We start from the raw sequence: 18,167 nt of genomic DNA on the forward strand, positions 1-18,167 counted from the left end.
CCCCCACTCGACAGGTCAGTAAACCAGTGCACAGAGGCATTAAGTGATTTTTCCCAAGGTCACATGGCTTGGAAAGCTAAGAAGTAAGACTAAAACACTAGTGGTTTTGAATCCCAGGCCTCTGCTCAAATAAATCAAATGAAGAATTTAAAATCTTGGTGCAGCTTGCTATTTATAGTGCACTTATTTTTGATGGCATCAACTATTATAAAAGTTAAACTGATCATGTATGGAAGGCAATCTGTGAATTCACTTCTAGGAAATGGTAAGAGCGATCATTTCCCTCCATGCAGGCACATCCTTCTCAGAGGATATATGCAAATATAGTACAGAATTAGAAAGACTTATTTATAGTCTGGGGCCAGGGAAATCACTTTCTGGCTTGGATATAAAGGAAGGTAGAAAAGATAGTGGAAAGGCCCAGGCATAGGGAATGAGAATGGAAATCCCCACTTGAAAAGACAATGCAAAAAGAATAAATGCAGCTAAAAACAAATGTGTGAGTATTAAAACCACAGTAGTATTGAGAGCGACATAATTAAAAATAAGTGAGACCCTGCTTTAATACCAGTTCAATGATAAAAATATTTTGAAAAAATAATGCCGAAAGCTAGTAGATATGCATTGACATCTGGCCCTTCCTACAGTGCTCTGGGCAATCAAAGATAAAAAGTAATTTGGAGAAACACAGGAGACTTTGAAAGTATTCATATTCTTTGATTCAGTAATTCCCCTTCTGAGAATTCATTCCCAGAATAAATCAGACTATTAGGGGGGAAAATGAAGATGTTCTTTGTAGAATTATTTGAATGATAGCTCTTAAAATGCTGGTCCCACAACTGGGTAATGGTTAAATCAGTTACGATACTGCTACTCCCTAGAACGTTATACCGATATTAAAGCTTATGACATTCACATTTTAAAAATATACAGATTGAGCAATGAAGTACTGATACATGTTACAGTGTGGATGAGTGAAAGCACGCTAAATGAAAGATGCCAGACGTAAAAGACCACATATGTACGATTCCACTTGCATGAAATGTTTGGAGTAGGCATATCTATGGAGACAGAAGTAGACTAGCGCTTGCCTAGGGCTGGGTGTATGGGGTGGGGGGTGGAATGGGCAGTGACTGCTAATGGAAACGTGATTTCTTTTGGGGGTGATAAAAACATCCTAACTTAGATTGGGAGGATGGTTGCATAACTCCATAAATATACTAAAAATCACATAATTGTATACTTTAAATGGGTGAGTTATATCTCAATAACAAAAAATACAAATAGAGTATTTACTATAATTAATACTAAGTTATACAAATACATGAAGAACAGACTAGAATATAACCAAATGCCAACAGTGGTTTGGTTCAGAGGGTGAATTTATGGGTGAAAATGTTTGCCACCTCTTGTCTAAATTTTTTACAATATGACTAGAGTTATTATAAAAACAAAGTAGATGTGATGAGCAAACAGAACCATTCTCCTTCATAATTGCACCCCCCCACACACCAAAATTTAGTCTTTTGGGTATTTTTTTTTTTCCAACCTTGCTAAGTCAAGAATCAGAAAATTGACAGTGCAGCAGCCTTTGAAATCTCTTCTAGCCATTTCCAGCCACTTGATACTGTTTTACAAATGAAAACCATAACCATATTCATGGGTGTAACCCCAAGGAAAAAACTATCTACATTAAAATTCTGGCATATTGAATGTATATGTGTTCTCATTTTTAGGAAGTGATAGAAGCAATCGCTGAGTGTGCATTTAAGACTTCACCTTTCCCAATCCTCCTTTCATTTGAGAATCACGTGGATTCGTAAGTATTTAACACGTTCAATAGGAAGCCTTTTCCCCAAGTAGGGCATGTTTAATAATTGTTCATCCGATGTAAGATAATTTGATGTTATTAATTGTGTTCTTTGATTACGTTACATAGTAGGTGGCATGTTTTCATCTGCATGTGATGGAATTCATTTACATCTCATTTACATTCAAATAATCCATTGGACTTGTGGAATCTATTTCCATGCCATAGTGGGGGGGTTTTCAGTTGAGGACTCCTGTTTTTCACAGTGCAGTGGAGCACATTTCCTTACACAATACCTGCCTCTGTTGCAGGGGCCTCTGTTACGACCCTCCTTCATTAGCTCCTTCTGTTGCATGCAGACTGATGGTCACTCTACAGTGGACAGTTGCGTGCACACGGGAGCTGGTGCAGGGACAGCTGTAGATTCTCTTCTGCCATTTTGTCCTTATACGGAACTCGGGCCACCAGACGTCCCCTCAGCCCCTTCCCACGGTCTCCTGTTTGTTAGCACTGGCGCACATTTTCCCAGCGCAGAGTACCCTGCTCTCGTGCTGAGCTACAGAAAGAAAAGGTGGTTCTCACTTTACTGCTTCATATTCATTCATGACAGAGGACCAGAGTATAAGACACATTTACTTCAAATACATGGGTATTCGCTTATCATGTACTTACTCAATTTAAAGAGTTTCGAAATGAAAAATTCTAATCTATATCCAATCAAAATGCAAGAAACTGTAATTCTCGTCCATGGAATTAATGTCTAATGACGATGGATTAGTGACCATCGTTGCTCAAACCAGCGTTTGGGAAGTCGTCCTCTCTTTGATTTCAAGGACCTAAGTCGGTTTCCTCTAGGAGCCAGCAGCACCTCTCCTGATCCGGTCACAGGTTCCTTTCTCCCTGCTCACTGACAGTCTTTTCCAGGTCACTAATTTCCTCTCCCCAACTAATGTCCATACATGTTGGTCATGACCACATTTCAGCTTGAGGAATTCTAAGTAGTTCAGAGTGGTCCTTTGTTAATGTGTATGTAGCGAGAGACTTTATTGTAAAGTAGCCAATTTAATAACTGTCTGTATGTCTAGTTTGCCCTCAGGAAACCCGTGCTACGTTTACCAGCTCATGATTCTGTTTCATTAGGAAACAGGCACCCAATGGATGATGTAGTCATTGGGTCCATAGCTTTTCTAAAACTTCTGAGGGCCCGTTGAAGAGAAAGATATTTATTCCGTTTCATTGCCATTTATCTTCTAACTAAAGGGAGCAGCGCCTCTTCAGTCTCCGCATTTCGTGTCTCATTTGCTGCGACAGCTCTGATTTACAGGTGACTTTCCTGGAGCACCTTCTCATCTCTGCCCGTCCATTTGTCTCTGGGCTCTTACAGTGCTTTAGCATCCTTCCAGGCACTACAGTTCCCAGACTTATTGATGCTTTATTTCCTTTGGAGAAATATCTCCAAATGTAGCACATTTATTTTCTTCAAGAAATGTTTCTAGGTAAATTAGACAAAGTGAAGAGCTGTTTACAAAATTTACAAATCCATTCCTGATGGTCATACCTGCTACACTGAGCTCTCCCATAAGGTAGCCGGAGAGGCAGCAATAACCAAAACCACCACAGACATAACACCAGCCAATATTCATTATGTCCTGAGCAGTGTTCCAAGCATAAGCTCAGGTAACCGTCGCCACAAACCCAGGTGCTCCTAAGAATAAATATTATCATGATTATCCCTATTTGACAGGTGAAGAAACTGAGTCCCTAAGAGTGTGAGTAACTTGCCCAAGGTTGGCCAGCTAAACTGTGACAGAGCTGGGATTCAGATTTGGCTAGTCTGCTTTCAAAACTCATGCATTTAACCACCACCCCCCCACACACACCCAAGCAGATGCTCTGAGCCTTGAAAACATCAAATGAAGACCAGCAGAGCACCCACAAGCCACCTGCCTACAAATGTTCACATTTAGGTGGCTCCACCCTTAGCCACAGGACATTTTTTGCAGTCTTTTAACACCAATCACAGGGAGAGTCAAAACTGGGCATGAAAACTAATCCTCTGTTGTGCATTAAAGCAAAAACGATAGTGCCACAATACTGCTCTTTCTGGTTTAAAAATGAGAAATTTAGCTATTAAAAGTTCATAAATAATTCACACATAACAAAAGAAAACAGGAAAACCACCTCTGGATGCCATGCTATTTATCTCAAACCATTGAGATAATCTAATGGCAGCAAAATACAAAGATACTGAATTCTATTGTGGGAGGAAGCTGTTTGCTTCATATTTCTGTTGTCCTTGAGCTGCACGTATCAAAATCGCTCAGCCACAATTCCTTCCTGGGACGACTGTCACACCCCCAGAGAAATCTGATAAGCCTTCCCTTTGCCGGTACAACCCTCTGCTTGACACGTGTGTGGGCCACCTCACCTTGCTGAGCCGGGAGTCGGACATTCATCAGCTGCAGCACTAGCTCCCACTAAACCGAGACACAACCTCAGAATCCCTCCCAGCACAGCGACCGAGGAACACACCCACCAAAGAAAAATCTATTTGCCATCCCTAGCGAGCCACGTTATTCTGTGTGCTGTGGATACAACATGCCAGACTCCGACCTCTGGTACACAGCTCAGCCGAGCCCAAACAAACTCACCCTGCAAAACACAAGGCCCACTGAATTTTCTGGTTTCCTCTCCACATATCTGAAATCACCTGTTCATGGACAACAGATGGGAATCTGCCACCAGCTGCTGGCACTTGTTCATCTGCTGCGGCTGAACCCCAGAATATGCAGATTCCTGAGCCCCCCCGCCCGCACTCCTGAATTCGAGTTTCTCCAAATAAGACTTGGAAAAGTCCTAGGTCACCCAGACGCTCCACCTAATTTGTGGACTAGCACTTCCAGGAGAATTCTACACTAGAAGCTGGTGAAGTAACCTCTCGCCATGGTTTAGCCGCAGACAAAGGGACATTTTGGACAGGTTTTTAATTTCCATGCACTGTGGGTTCCTCATCTACAGAGGAGGCTGGTTTAGTGCAACTTGGAGGAGAGACCCCATGAAACGGGGCTCGCTTCGCGGTCAGGAAGCCGACCACTCTGCCAGGTGCCGACACTTTATTAAAACACTGCAGGTATTTTACTGTGTCCAGATGTTTCTGCTATGGCCTGAAGTTCAAAATGTGTTTTGAATGTTTTTCTCTTCATCACCATGGTAGCCACCGTTGAATCTCTCAGTGCTTTAGGATTTTTATTTTTATTTTTTGCAGCTTGCAATTTAATTGCCTGTCATTGCTGCAGTTCTGACCCACAATTAAAGCTGGTTTGTTTCCCACTGACTTTCCCTATTCAGGTTGCCCTGTGTTCTGATTCGGTTTCCTGTCAGGTGGGCGTGGGTGCTGGTGGAGAGCTTGAATTGCCTGATTACCAAATAGCGCATTTTACTTTTTTCTTGGACGCCCACCTCATGTTCTCTCCATCTCTGTTGATTTTGAAGCAGGTTTTTAAAAGACTGGGTCAGACGTAGCTCCTTGCTGTACAAGGTGCGGTCGATCCATGGACCGGCACCGTACGCACCACTGGGATCTTGCTAGAAATGCAGTCTAGGGTCCCACCCTAGACTCTGAAGTCGAAGCCTCATTTTCTTAAGACCCCCAGTGATTCCAATGAAATGTTCACATCCTGCTCTAAACGCCGAAGCCCATTAACCACCTGCATTGGAATTACCTGCAGACTTGTCACAAATGCAGGTTTCAGGCCTCCACTCCCAACGCAGTGAATCAGGAGACTAAGCCCCACCATCTGCAGTATTAACCGCTGCAGGCTATGGAATCCAGTGTAAAATTTTACTCCAGGAAATTCCTCCTCCAGGCCTGGAGAACTGCTTGACAGAGGACAGGGGAATCTGCCTGTCACCTGCAATGGGACACCTGGAACATCTCTCTCTGCTGGTGAGAATATGGTTCCCTGAGGAATCCAAAAGCAGGGCATTAGGATAAAACCCTTGTCCCTCCAGGACTCTGATCAAAGGAACCTGGGGCTCCCAAGCTCCAAAACTCAAGAAAAAGCATCCCCTTCAGCACCTGTTGACTTGTTTTAGTCTATGTAGCGGTTTTAAACTTGAGCATGCGTCAGGATCATCCAGAGGGCTTGTTAAGACACAGACGCTGGGCCACTTCCCCAGAGAATCTGTTTCAGAATCTTCCCTGGAGGCCTTGACCTGCATTTCTAACCAGCTCCAGGCGCTGTTGGTGCTGCTGGTCCATGGACCACACTCGGAGTAGCAAAGCTCTGCGACATTTAATAGTTTCATTCTGTGAAAGTGAAATGGAGGGTTTGGACAGTTTCTTTTATGCATTCTGGAATGTGGGTGTCCAGCACAGATGGACTTGTTTCAGCTAAAAGTGCAGAGCTGGCTGGCTTAGGTGAGCCCTTGGGCCAGGTATCCTTGGAGCAAAGGTGCCTGTCTGAGCTGAGGCTGCCTGGGCTGCCTGCCCGATCAGCCACATCTCTCTCCTTGCTCCCCAGCTTCCAATGCATCGCACCCCAGTGTTTTTCAGGATCACTGCTTCGACTGGCAGGTTTTCCTCTCTCTGAAATGGCTGAGGAATGCCACAGTGCCTTCTTAGGGCTGCATAAGCCAGCAGTAAAACCTCATATGTGTCAAGAAAGGCAGGTTGAGAAGTTGAGAGGTTGTTTTGTAGAGATTTGCAAGGTCTGTGAATCCCTTCTTTGCCTCTCCCTGCAATTCCAAGAAAGCAGTGACCTCAAGCTCATATTTGAACCCCAGTAAACTCGCTTGATCGCCAAAATATATGCCTTTTTTTATAAAGGGGTAATATAAAGAGTGCTTGTTCATGTGGACCATTGCAGTATGATTTGAAGCCCCAATATGGTTTTCCCTTCCAGGAAAAAAACAGTCCCTGATCCAGGCTTAGCAGTCATGGTTTTGAAGAGGGAAGGGAAATAATCACACTTATATTCAATCCGAATTGCATAGAGAAGACTCTCTATCACTTATTTACCTTGCTTCTGTCCCAGTTCTGCTAAAACGTGTTCACATTGCAGCACATGGAGCCGACTATTGGAGATCCAGCTTGGCAGCCTGTAGGTCAGAATCGCAGCCCGCAAAACCCGGCGGATTGGGTACCTTTGTAATGATATTTAACATTCTCGGAATGGAAGGAAGTGTTATTGCTTTGTAAAAGGTCAGAGGAAGCAGGGGTATGGAAACGAGACGGATGTTCCCTCGTATGAACTGTGTTTCTATGTTCGCAGGCTCACAAGTCGTCCAGTCTGAGTGGCATCCTCTCACTTTGCCGCCATCTCAGTGTTTAAAAGGCACTTGCAGCCGTTACTTCACTTCACCTCCTCAGCATCCGCTGTTCTTCCCCAGGAACAGCTATTATCCTCCCCAGTTGGTAGATGCAGAGCGGCTGAGGGCCGGGAGCTCAGCTCGGCAAGTGCCGCGGCTCCACCAGCCCAGGAGCCTGCAGGCGCGCGGTCAGGCCAGCACCGCCTCGGCGTCCCTGTTACGCACAGAAGGGTGGCAGACACCTTTCCCCAAGGCGCCGGCTGCTGTCGCCTTTCCTCCAGGACCTCCCCGCAAGACTTCCGCCCGTCTGTTCCTTTCTTCTACATTATGAGACATAGTCTCTCTCCCCCCTCCTCTCTGTCGATTCCCTGCCTTCCTCCCTCCCCTCCCTCCCCTCCTCATAAACCTCCTTCACGGCGCAGTTCTCTCTGTTGGATGGACAAGTTTCACCCAAGAATTCACACGAAATCATGAACTAATTCCACCCCCAAGTGTCTTGCACTTGGCTTGGGATCAGGAAATTAAACAAAAGGGACCGAGTCCCTAACTCTGGGACATTCAAGAATCCAGTGACAGGCAAGTGACCTGCCGTCCCCTCCCTCTGTGTCTCTGCAGGTCAGCCTTAGGAACACCTTCCACCACCCACCAGCGCGTCGTGTTCAGATTCTCATAAGGCAGGGTAGCAAACAAGGGGTGTTGAACGGTAAAAACGGACCCTGAAGGGTCGGACGAGGGCCTGGCCTCTTTCTGTGGTTCGTAACACGAAGCGTGCCTTCCTGCCTGGCCTCTGAATAAACCTCCTTCCTCCCTTGTTTTAATTTTCCCTCAGCCCGAAGCAGCAGGCTAAGATGGCCGAGTATTGCCGACTGATCTTTGGGGACGCCCTTCTCATGGAGCCACTGGAGAAATACCCAGTAAGCATTGTTGATGGTCACCCCCGAAAGAACGCGCGTATTATTTACGACTGGAGGTAGGGGGAGACTTCCTTACGTGGCCTTCATGTTAATCTTTCTTGGTAAGATGATGCCATCAAAAATGAACCCTTTGACCGGGTGGAGATGGACAGCGTGTGCCACTGAGGACTGGGGACACCCATTGTCTTCCTCTGCCCACAGTCTTCCTCCCCTCCCCTCACTGCCAGACACGGCCCAGCCAGGACTGCAGGGCTCCCACAGTCACGGCCAGCCCACAGAGACAGCCTGAGGGGACAGGGCTCTGTCACCTTCCAGGGAACTTCATCACACCCCTGAGAGAAAAGGGTTGGCAAAATGGGACATCGCAGATGGCACAGTGACATCTGGGCCTGTCCCTGCGCTCACTTCCTTGCATGTGCCTCTTGGCGAAGTAGAACTCAGGTGCCCTGTTGCCGTGGGAACACCCCTGCTTTGGGAGGGAAAGCAGCAGAAACACCCTCAGGTAGCCCCACATCCTCACATGATTTTTCATACCAGTCCCCTGGCTCGTTGGAAGCACAGAACACAGGCCCGACCTGCTGATGGGAGTTCACTAGGCTTTCTGAAAATAACCCACTCGGGACTTGCACACGTGGCTCTTCCTGGCAGACTCTTCTAACTGGCTTCCCCCCTTCTGTCCTGAATCCAAGTGGTTGGATTTATATGGTCCTTTGGAAAAGTCATGGGACTTTGTGTTCTCACAACAATTCTACTTGAGTATTTCTCTGATCTTGGTCATATGGATTCGCTGGGAAAATGAGTACAGTAATTACAATATACCTTTTACGTGAAAAACAAAACAAAACACGAGAGCTGGGAGCCAGCCTGTGGAGAACACACTTAGCTTTTCGGCCGTAAAGAATGACCTAGAAGCTCTTGGTATCCAGCGCTGTCCAGGGACGTTGGGGAGAGAATCTGGAAGGAAGGGGGAGTATTTTTAAAGAATGTGCTTTCTTTTTTTCCCCTATTAGCTGGAATCTGGAGTTCCTCTTCCAAGCCCTATGGATTTAATGTACAAAATTTTGGTGAAAAATAAGAAGAAATCGCACAAGTCGTCAGAAGGAAGCGGCAAAAAGAAGCTCTCAGAACAAGCCTCCAACACGTGCAGCGACTCCTCCAGCGTGTTCGAGCCCTCGTCTCCCGGAGCCGGTGAGGGGCTGGCGGGCTCTCTGTCTCCTATTATTCCTGGGTTTAAGAATTACTGCTCTAAAATTAGCCTAGAAATACTTCCAACATTTCTAAACGTGATTGGCTTTCTTTTGCTTCTACAACTAGGTGGCATAAAACTACACAAATGTCTTACCCCCTAGTTCGAGTCAGAAGGCCCATGTGGTGTCGCTGGGCTAACCTTCAGGTGGCCACAGGGCTGCATTCCTTTCTGGAGTCTAGGGAATCCTTTTTCATGCTTTGTCCAACTTTTAGAGGCCACCCACATGCATCGGCTACTGGCCCCATTCCTTCAACTTCAAAGCCAGCCATGTGGCTTCTCACTCACCCTTCCGTCATCCTATCTGCCTCTGACCCCAGCCAGGAAAGGTCTGCTGTTTTTAATAACTCATATTTTTACATGAGACCCAAAAGGATAATCCAGGATAATCTCCTCCATCTCAAGGATCTTAACTTAATCTCTTCTGCAAAGTCCCTCTTGCTATGTATTCACAGGACACAGGACATGGTCATAGGACAGGGACATTTTGGGAGGCCGTAATTCTGGCTGCCATGTAAGCCAAGTAATCTTCAGAGTGACCTCATGGTTTTAAGCTTCTCAAGGGCAGTGATTCCTTGACATTAATTATAGGACTGGGCGCAAGATGTTCACTGAATGCGTTCTCATTGATGATGCTGAAGAGGTCTGGGCAATTCAATTTATCCATATTTTAAAGAGCTGTATTAAAATGTGAACTAGTAAAGCTACTTAAATTATCTATCAAAGCTACTTGGTGATGCTTAACATTAATAATTTTCCCTTTAGATTTAATTCAAAATAGATTTTGGGGGTTGATGAGAAAATAATTCTAAGTGGTCACCCATTTTCTCTGAATTATTTGTGATTTATAATTTAGTCTAGTTTATTCTCTAAGTTTAGTCTGAAGAACCTTGGCAATCTGAAAAGTGTATTATGAGGATCTCTTGATTTGAGGGTGGATAAGTAGAGGAAACTTTAGGCTTGAATCTAAGAAGTTCTTCAATGAAATGTTTGACTAACATTGGAACAGTCACTTTGAAAACTGTTTGGCAATATCTACAAAAGCTGAATATATAGACCCCTCCCTACGCCCCCAGGAAATTCCGTCCATAGGTGTATGCCCAGGAGAAGGGCACATAAATGTTCCCCAAGAGACAGGTACAAGAAGAGCTTAAAGCAGCACTATTCAGAACAGCCACAAACTAAAAACCAACCAAATGCCCATCAGCGGAGAAGCGACTCCTGGTACACTCACATCGTGGCATAATATGCCGAATTATGATCTGTAACTGCTCACAAAGATATGGATGAATCTCAGAAACATAATGTTGAGCAAAGGAAGTCAAATTCAAAACTACTGTACAATTCTACTTATATAAGCACAAGATCAGGCAGAAGTAGCCTGTGTCAGTAGAAGTCAGGAAATGGTTATAATTGAAGAAGTGACTGGGAGAAACCCCAGGAGGCTTCTGGCACTGGTTATATTTTGTTTCTTGATCTGGGTTCTAGTCACTACGGCTGATTTAGTTGGTTAAATTCATTGCACTCTACACATACGGTATCTATACTCTGTATACCTGCATCTGGCAATTAAAAGATTTTAAAATAATTTTTAAAAATTTAAATATAAACTATGGCAATCAGGGAAAAAAGAATGTTGACCACGACTCTGATTTATCTTTTTTCTCATTTTCCGTGCCAATTGTCAAGTCCTTTTGTTTAGATTAAAATCCTTATCAACAGACATGATGTAATTCTTTGAAAGTGGTCTTTTTTGGTAGTTGTTAAATGTGTATTTCAAACATTATTACACAATTCTGACTCTTTTTTCAAAACTAACTTTTGTTCTCAGTAAGAATGTTCTTTTTGAAGCTTTGGAATGAATATCATTAACAGGCCACCTATTTCCTAGCAGAGTTCTATCCCTTGAATGCTGGCGAGTTCCCAGTGTCTTCCTTGGAGTGTGGGAGCTTGGTTTTCCATCTGCCTTTCTCACTCGCAGCTCTCCACCTCTTACTAACTGGATACATAACACAAATAGTGATTTGTGCAGGCACTGAACATTACTGCTTAATACAGAGAAAGAACAGCAAGCTGTTAGTAATTCAGTAGAGGCCCTAAATTAGCCTCATAGTCTCTTGAGCAATCTTTATTAAAATTTCAGTGGAAAAATTTGGACATTTTAATAGGTAGGTAGGCCCCTGAATAAAGAGCACTGCTAATTTACCATTTGGTTTGTAGATGTTCTTGGTATTGTGAACTCAAGGAACTTGAAAATCATGAAATGGCTCCTATTTCAAAGCTGATTTATTTCTCGTGGCCCTGGTTGGCCAGGTACCACTTCCAGGATTCAGCCCTTTGCCACTACTTGTCTTGAAAAACTAGGGTAAAATAAGATTTTTTTCATGGTTCAACAAGATTCCTCCAAGGTCCCTCCAAAGACTAATAAGGGAGAAATCAGGTCCTTCCTCACAGAGCAAAGGGAGACAAATCCTCCCCACCCCCCAAGTAACCAAAGACTGACCCGATCAAGTATTTAGAATGACTGGTGTAGGCAGTGCTGTGTCCCACATAGCATTGTGCAGAAAGCTCTGTCAAACAAACGACTTTTTAAATCACTTGACAAAAAGAATCCTCTTTCTAATTAAAAAACAAAAAATACTTACTTGGGGCAACAAATTTGGTTATTTAAAAAAAATCGTGTTAACCTCCTAAAAGAACATGTCTTTAATAGCATATGTTTCCTATCTAATATATGATGGATTTGCCTTATTAGCTAACACAGTATCAGCACCATAAATTGGTTGTATGTGGCTCTCTTTAATAAACAAGCCATGAAGAGTAAAGCTTGTTGGTGCCAAAATTCTTTTTCCTCTAAAGATATTTCATGAATCTTTTGCTCGCTGCTATCATTCGGTAATCAGTTCAAGTTCCTGCCAAATGAAAACAGTTCCAAGCTCCTTGGAAGACAGCGCTGTAGGCAGCTAACTTTTAGAAGGCCGGGACAGCTACGGGCCAATGCAAGTGACCTTATTCTTGAGCCAATATTGCCATCTACTGGGGTCGTGTTGCTGTTGCACATTGTAATCCCTGCAGTAGTCAAATCAACCAATTTGGAACTACGCCTTCTTTATATTTGACTTGAAACTCTATTTATGTGACCGATATTACTGGGTCTGATGGGAGCCCGGGGATGTGGGAGAATGCGATGCCTCATACTAGTGAGAATATTTTTTAAACTTTTAATAGCATTCATTTTAGACTCAGTTTACTCCCGGGCCGTAAGTGTTCGTTTCTTCAGTTTCTTCTGGGACATCTTTTCTTCCGTGCACCCCCTCTCCTGGCCTAGGAACCATCTGCTCTTTTCGGGTAGGGAGAGGCCGGGAGAGAGAGCTCATGTGTGGGTTAATCCGCCCATGTGCTCTGTAAGCTCTGCACGCATTTTGGGAGCTTTGTTCACCTGGAGGTGCTCAATGACCAGAGAATCTACATCTAAGCCCTTAAGCTCAGGATTGCTCTCTGCATTCCTAAGCATGTGCAGCAAATATTCAGCACTCTTTCTGGGCCACCGACCCTGTGTCCAGCCCCACCGTGTGGCCTGGGCACACCTACCAGCTCCACCATGGTAACGACAGAATGGCACACATTGCTTCTGTAAGGTGACATCCTTCAGATACTTGGTGGCTTTTTGGATATGCAGGTTCGTGAGTGTTCTTAAAGTAAACAGGAAGATTTGAACCCCTTGATTTGCGTGGTTTTGTGGGGTTTTCTGGGTCATGTGAATAGCGAACCATTTTCAGAGGTCACCTCAGGCCACTGACGGGCAGAGCACTGGTGAGACTATTTAACCAAGCAGAGGCGTCCGCCAGATCTGCAGAGACAAAAACAACCCATCGGAACGGCTGCATATTGTCTAAATGTGAGGCTGGGTTATGTCTGACTGAGGTAGATTTCCGGAATGCATGATGATTTTAAGTATTATTTTATCCTATCGTTTTAAACAGAATTCCCCCATTTTCCAAAATACTACATGTACATGGTTTAGACAGGAATGCATTCATCACATAAGCCTGCAGGCAAATCGTAGGATACAGTTGGTACCTTAGAGTTGTGTGGTCAGGTCTGCTACCGCGGCCCCAGCTGCACCAGCTCGCATCCTGTTCCTTGGCTTCTGTGACGTCCCCTCTGGCAAGGTCACGGAGCACAGGCCAAGAAACTGCAAGGTCACAGAGCACAGACCAAGAAACTGCAAGGTCACGGAGCACAGGCCAAGAAACTGCAAGGTCACGGAGCACAGGCCAAGAAACTGCAAGGTCACGGAGCACAGGCCAAGAAACTGCAAGGTCACGGAGCACAGGCCAAGAAACCGCAAGGTCACGGAGCACAGGCCAAAAAACTGCAAGGTCACGGAGCACAGGCCAAGCACCACATTGAAGAGTCAAGGCTGAAAAGGAGAGAGACAGACAGAAAGTGAGAGCCTATCTGTGGTAGGGTGACCCAGACCTTTAAAGAGCCAGGCACACGTGGGATACGATTGCCAGAGAAAAGTGTGTATGATGCCCTATGTTTTTTAAACATAGATTAAAATGCTAGAATTTATAAATTTCTAATGATATTCACTTATCAAATTTAGAAGGAAAAAAAATCCATATTCAAAGTGCTAGTGTAATTCTCATGATTAATAGAATTTAAATATCCAAAGAATAATTTTAAAACAAATTGCAATTTCCACGGAAGTTCTTGGTAGGGTTTGGTACGTGTGCTTCAAACCTGTAAATGTTTGTTTACCTCATGATGTGTTATTAAATTTTGACAGGGGAGGCTGATACGGAGAGCGACGATGACGATGATGATGATGACTGTAAAAAGTCTTCAATGGATGAGGTAGGTGTCCAGGGCTGGACCTCTGCTCGCGGAGGCATCCAGGGAGCTTGCCATCCCAGCCAGCTGCCTCTGGACGTAGTCCGTGGTCACGCTCTGCCATCTAGTGGTGAAAGGAGTCACAGTTCACGTTAAAACTTTTCCACTACCCCTTTTGAACCTGAAAATGGAAACTTGGGTCGGTAAAGAAATAAGCAGGGCACTGAAAAAGTTCCCTAAGGTGAACAATGTTGCTGAGACCGCCTTCCATCAAATCGGGTATCTAGAGGATGACTTCAAAATCTGTGACATCCAACTGCCTGCTTCAGTGTTTGAGGCAATTAAATGGATTTCTAAATGTCCCAAAGCTCAGAGAAGACTTGAGGTTTGGAGAATATTCAGAAATAAGACATTCATTCCATGGCTGTATTTTGGAATCACTAGAGATTGCTATAAGCTCAAGCATCCCAAATAACTTCATGAGATCAGAAATATTCATTGCACAGAATCTAGAATTGGAATTTTAAAACTGTTTTAGCAGGAGTTCTGGTTAAAAAATTATAATGAACCTGCTTTCAAATATGTTAAAAAGTCTGTGTCTCAGCACTTGTATCTTTGCAATTCAGTTAAGGATAAATAACAAGTAATAAGCTGTTTTTCCTTGATATTCTTCCTCTTATAATTATTTTCTTTAATGTAGTGGAAATTTTTTATTATGTTTCCGTACTAAATTGCAACTTAATGTCCAGGAAGAAAATTGTTACAATGTCTGGTAACGGATTTCTGCCTGATAATTATTATAATTTCATAAATTCTTATCAGTGATATTTTATAATTTTAAAACTATCTTACTAATTAGATGCTTCATTTCCAAGTGAATACTTCCCAGTTAACATTTAACCTAAATATTGCTACATGAGTTTTCAAAAGAAAGCTTTTCTCCATGAATTCTCTCATTTAAAAATGGGAGAAAATATTAGATTAATCTATAGAAGCGTATCCATGCCAATACTATAATATTGGTTTTTGGTTTTTTCTTTATTAAAAACTTTATCAAAATAACATTTAATAGCTAATAATAAACTACCATGACGTTTTACTGTGTTCCAAGCTTTCTCATAAATGAACTCATTCAATAATCACAAAGGCCCTGTATTGCTATCAGAACTGATTTTATCCTAATTTTAATAAGTAAACTGAGGCACAGAGCAGTGAAGTAACTTGCCCGAGATTGCATATCTTCTAAGTGGTAGGCTTGGGATTTCCAATCAGACAGTCTGACCCTAGAACCTAGATGTCGACCCCTGCACTGTACTGTACTGTTTCCCTAATAAGCTCACAGGAATCAAGAAAGGGCCGGGGAAGGAATGTTTATATAAAGAGAAACTATTGTTGTTTGCCCACCCCAGGCCACTTTCACAAGGCAGCCTTTCTCATTTTAATAAATTTCGTTCAATCGGGGGTTACCCACATACTAGTTTTCTCACTGTACAGTGAGTTCTTGATTTATTAACTGTAGACACCGTCTGTGGACGCCTCGCTATGGCAGATGAGGTGTAGCTCAGTGCTTCTCAGACTTTCGCGTGATTTGAATCACTGTGGTGAAGTGCAGGTTCTGGTTCGCTGCAAGTCTGAGGACCGCCTGGGAGACTGCGGCTGCCAGCCCTAACCCTCCCGCTCCCACTCCACGCTTGGGTACACTTTTCTTGCTCCTGGAATGAATTTTCTACAGAATGATTTTCTAGGCTCGTGGGTCACATACTCATTGCCCTGGGAAAATAACCCTGGATAATATAAAGTTGATTCTGGGAATGTTATTTTTGATTCCCGCTTCCAGGGTACTGCTGGGAGTGAGGCCATGGCCACAGAAGAGATGTCTAACCTGGTGAACTATATTCAGCCCGTCAAGTTTGAGTCATTTGAAATTTCCAAAAGTAAGTTTTCCTGGAGAATAACCCCAAATGTAACATATAACAAGTATATTTTAAACAGAAGGTAATTAGACCAAAAAAATGTTGCCCTTAATAGAACTGTTCTTCTGTGCTGGTGAGGTCTCTAATATATGCATGGACTGGCATAGCTTATATATATCCATAAGTATATATATATTTATATATATCATATATATTATAATAACCGTATGAGAAAGTATCCCATGATGACTCTCCAAAATACTTACTAAGGCTACTGACGTTAGACCAGAATACAGTGAACTGAGAGTTTTACATTTGTTTTTTGTTTGCAACAACCCAGTGCACTCCATCCATTGTGTAACTGACAGTGTTGAAATCAACTGTCCACCCACCCAGAGGGGAAGCAGCCGTGACTGGTCAGCCCTGATAACTGGAAATAGGACCCAATCAACCAATGCACCCACGTTCCATTTGTCCAGCCTCTTTTATCCCTACTTTTATATATATCCCCTCTTTTATATATTAAGGAGAACATGTGATTAGCCTCATGTCACTTTGTGTTTTCGCTTTATCCAAGCACAAATCCATAGTGGATGCAAAGAAAAATATCATCTTTCCTCCATCTAGAGAAAAGAGTCCTGTTATGCAATTGCCCCCTCTAGTTGCATAAACTAAGATGCTTTCAGGTTAGAGGATCCTTGGGACATTTTAGCCGCTTATAAGCCCGTGCTCTTAAAAACTGAATTTTTGCTTAACACAGCAGCTCTTATAGAGGATCGTTTTACAGAGATATCAGAATCTAAGCTCCTATATACACACAGGTGTAACTGCATAATTTTGCCCAAAAAGTCTTAACTTGGTGGCACATGGTGTATTAATTTCTAATACAGTTTATATGTAAAGATTTCAACATTTTCTTTGATGTTACAATTACTGATGCTGCTTACCACAAACTGTCCAATTTGAAATGTCCTAAAGTAGTTTTTTTTATATTACTGTAATTTTTCATTGGCTGTAAATAAGTTTTTCTAATTCATGAGGCAAAAGCTCCTAGACAAGTAGCCAAGTTGAAAAGGAGCTGATGTGTTTAAGTCCCGCAGAACCTGGTAACGATAGCATCAGCCAAAGATTTACCAACAAGTACTTTTCTCGTTGTGTTCCAGATTATTTGATCGCTCTTAAAAAACAATACTGCAACTAGTTTACAAAACACCTATTAAATTGACTTAATTTTAATTAGCAGTCATGCTTAAAATAGTCATCTGAAAGTAGACTTTTGATGGGCAAAAATAAGAGAAGTAGGAGTTTACCTTAGAAATTATTACATCGGGGGCGGTGAGGAGATGGGTGAAGGAGCTTGGGAAGGAGTAGGAATGATGCAGAGTGCGGGTTCTCACCTCTCTGTGTGACCCTCGCCTCAATACTGTATAAAACAGTTTGATTTTTAGTTGGGAGGAAGACAGAGAAGCGGTTAGGCTCTTAGCCTCTCCACACTAAGATAACTTTGTTTTTTTTCTCTCTCTCTCATTGGAATCTTGGATTTCACTTTCCAAATGTTGCTCTGTCTTCAAGGGTATCAAAACCTCTGGTACATTCACCTCCCAGCCTTGTAATCTAATCTGAAAATGAGGCCATCAGCCTGGGACATTTCCAAGGATCCTTCTGTTTTGAAGTAACATACTTCTAATGTCACATTAATTGTTTGAACCCAAGGTTCCTTACAACCTGAGGCGTGGACCATGGACGGATAAAAGAGGGAGCCTCTGGTGGACACACCCATGGTCTCTTTTGTTAATCCCAGCAATGGCTCCAAGAGATCAATCTGAATGGATTTCGAACAACAGATTTCCACAGGGTCTAGGCCCTTTAGACAAAACAGCTGTCATTGCCACACTACCCACAGCTAAAACCAGTTTCCTCACCCTAATGCCACTGTGGCCCTGACTTGTGCAACCATAAGCTTATCTGACCCAGGTGGTAAATACTAGAAGAGAGAACTAACAACACTCAACTTTTGTAGCAGATAAATGGTTCCCTGAAAAAATACATGTAGAAGTTACAGTGAAGATGAATTTCCCTAAATTCACTCATTTGCCTACTTCTCATATGTTACAATTTATAATGCTGCATTTTAT

At 43.1% G+C, this 18,167-nt stretch overlaps 1 protein-coding gene across 2 annotated transcripts in view; it reads left to right on the forward strand.

Annotated features, from left to right (window-relative positions):
- The window catches only part of PLCB1 (phospholipase C beta 1), a 532,520-nt gene that overhangs the window by 417,025 nt on the left and 97,328 nt on the right, over positions 1-18,167 (forward strand). For both annotated transcript variants that reach the window (XM_081149520.1, XM_081149519.1), the window contains exons 12-16: positions 1,737-1,819; positions 7,950-8,034; positions 9,045-9,222; positions 14,076-14,143; positions 15,957-16,053. In XM_081149520.1, coding sequence (XP_081005646.1) covers positions 1,737-1,819; positions 7,950-8,034; positions 9,045-9,222; positions 14,076-14,143; positions 15,957-16,053 — 511 coding nt within the window. The remainder of the gene's footprint in view (positions 1-1,736; positions 1,820-7,949; positions 8,035-9,044; positions 9,223-14,075; positions 14,144-15,956; positions 16,054-18,167) is intronic.

Source organism: Miniopterus schreibersii, assembly GCF_964146895.1.
Source record: "Miniopterus schreibersii genome assembly, chromosome: 10".
In the NCBI taxonomy this organism is placed as follows: domain Eukaryota; kingdom Metazoa; phylum Chordata; class Mammalia; order Chiroptera; family Miniopteridae; genus Miniopterus; species Miniopterus schreibersii.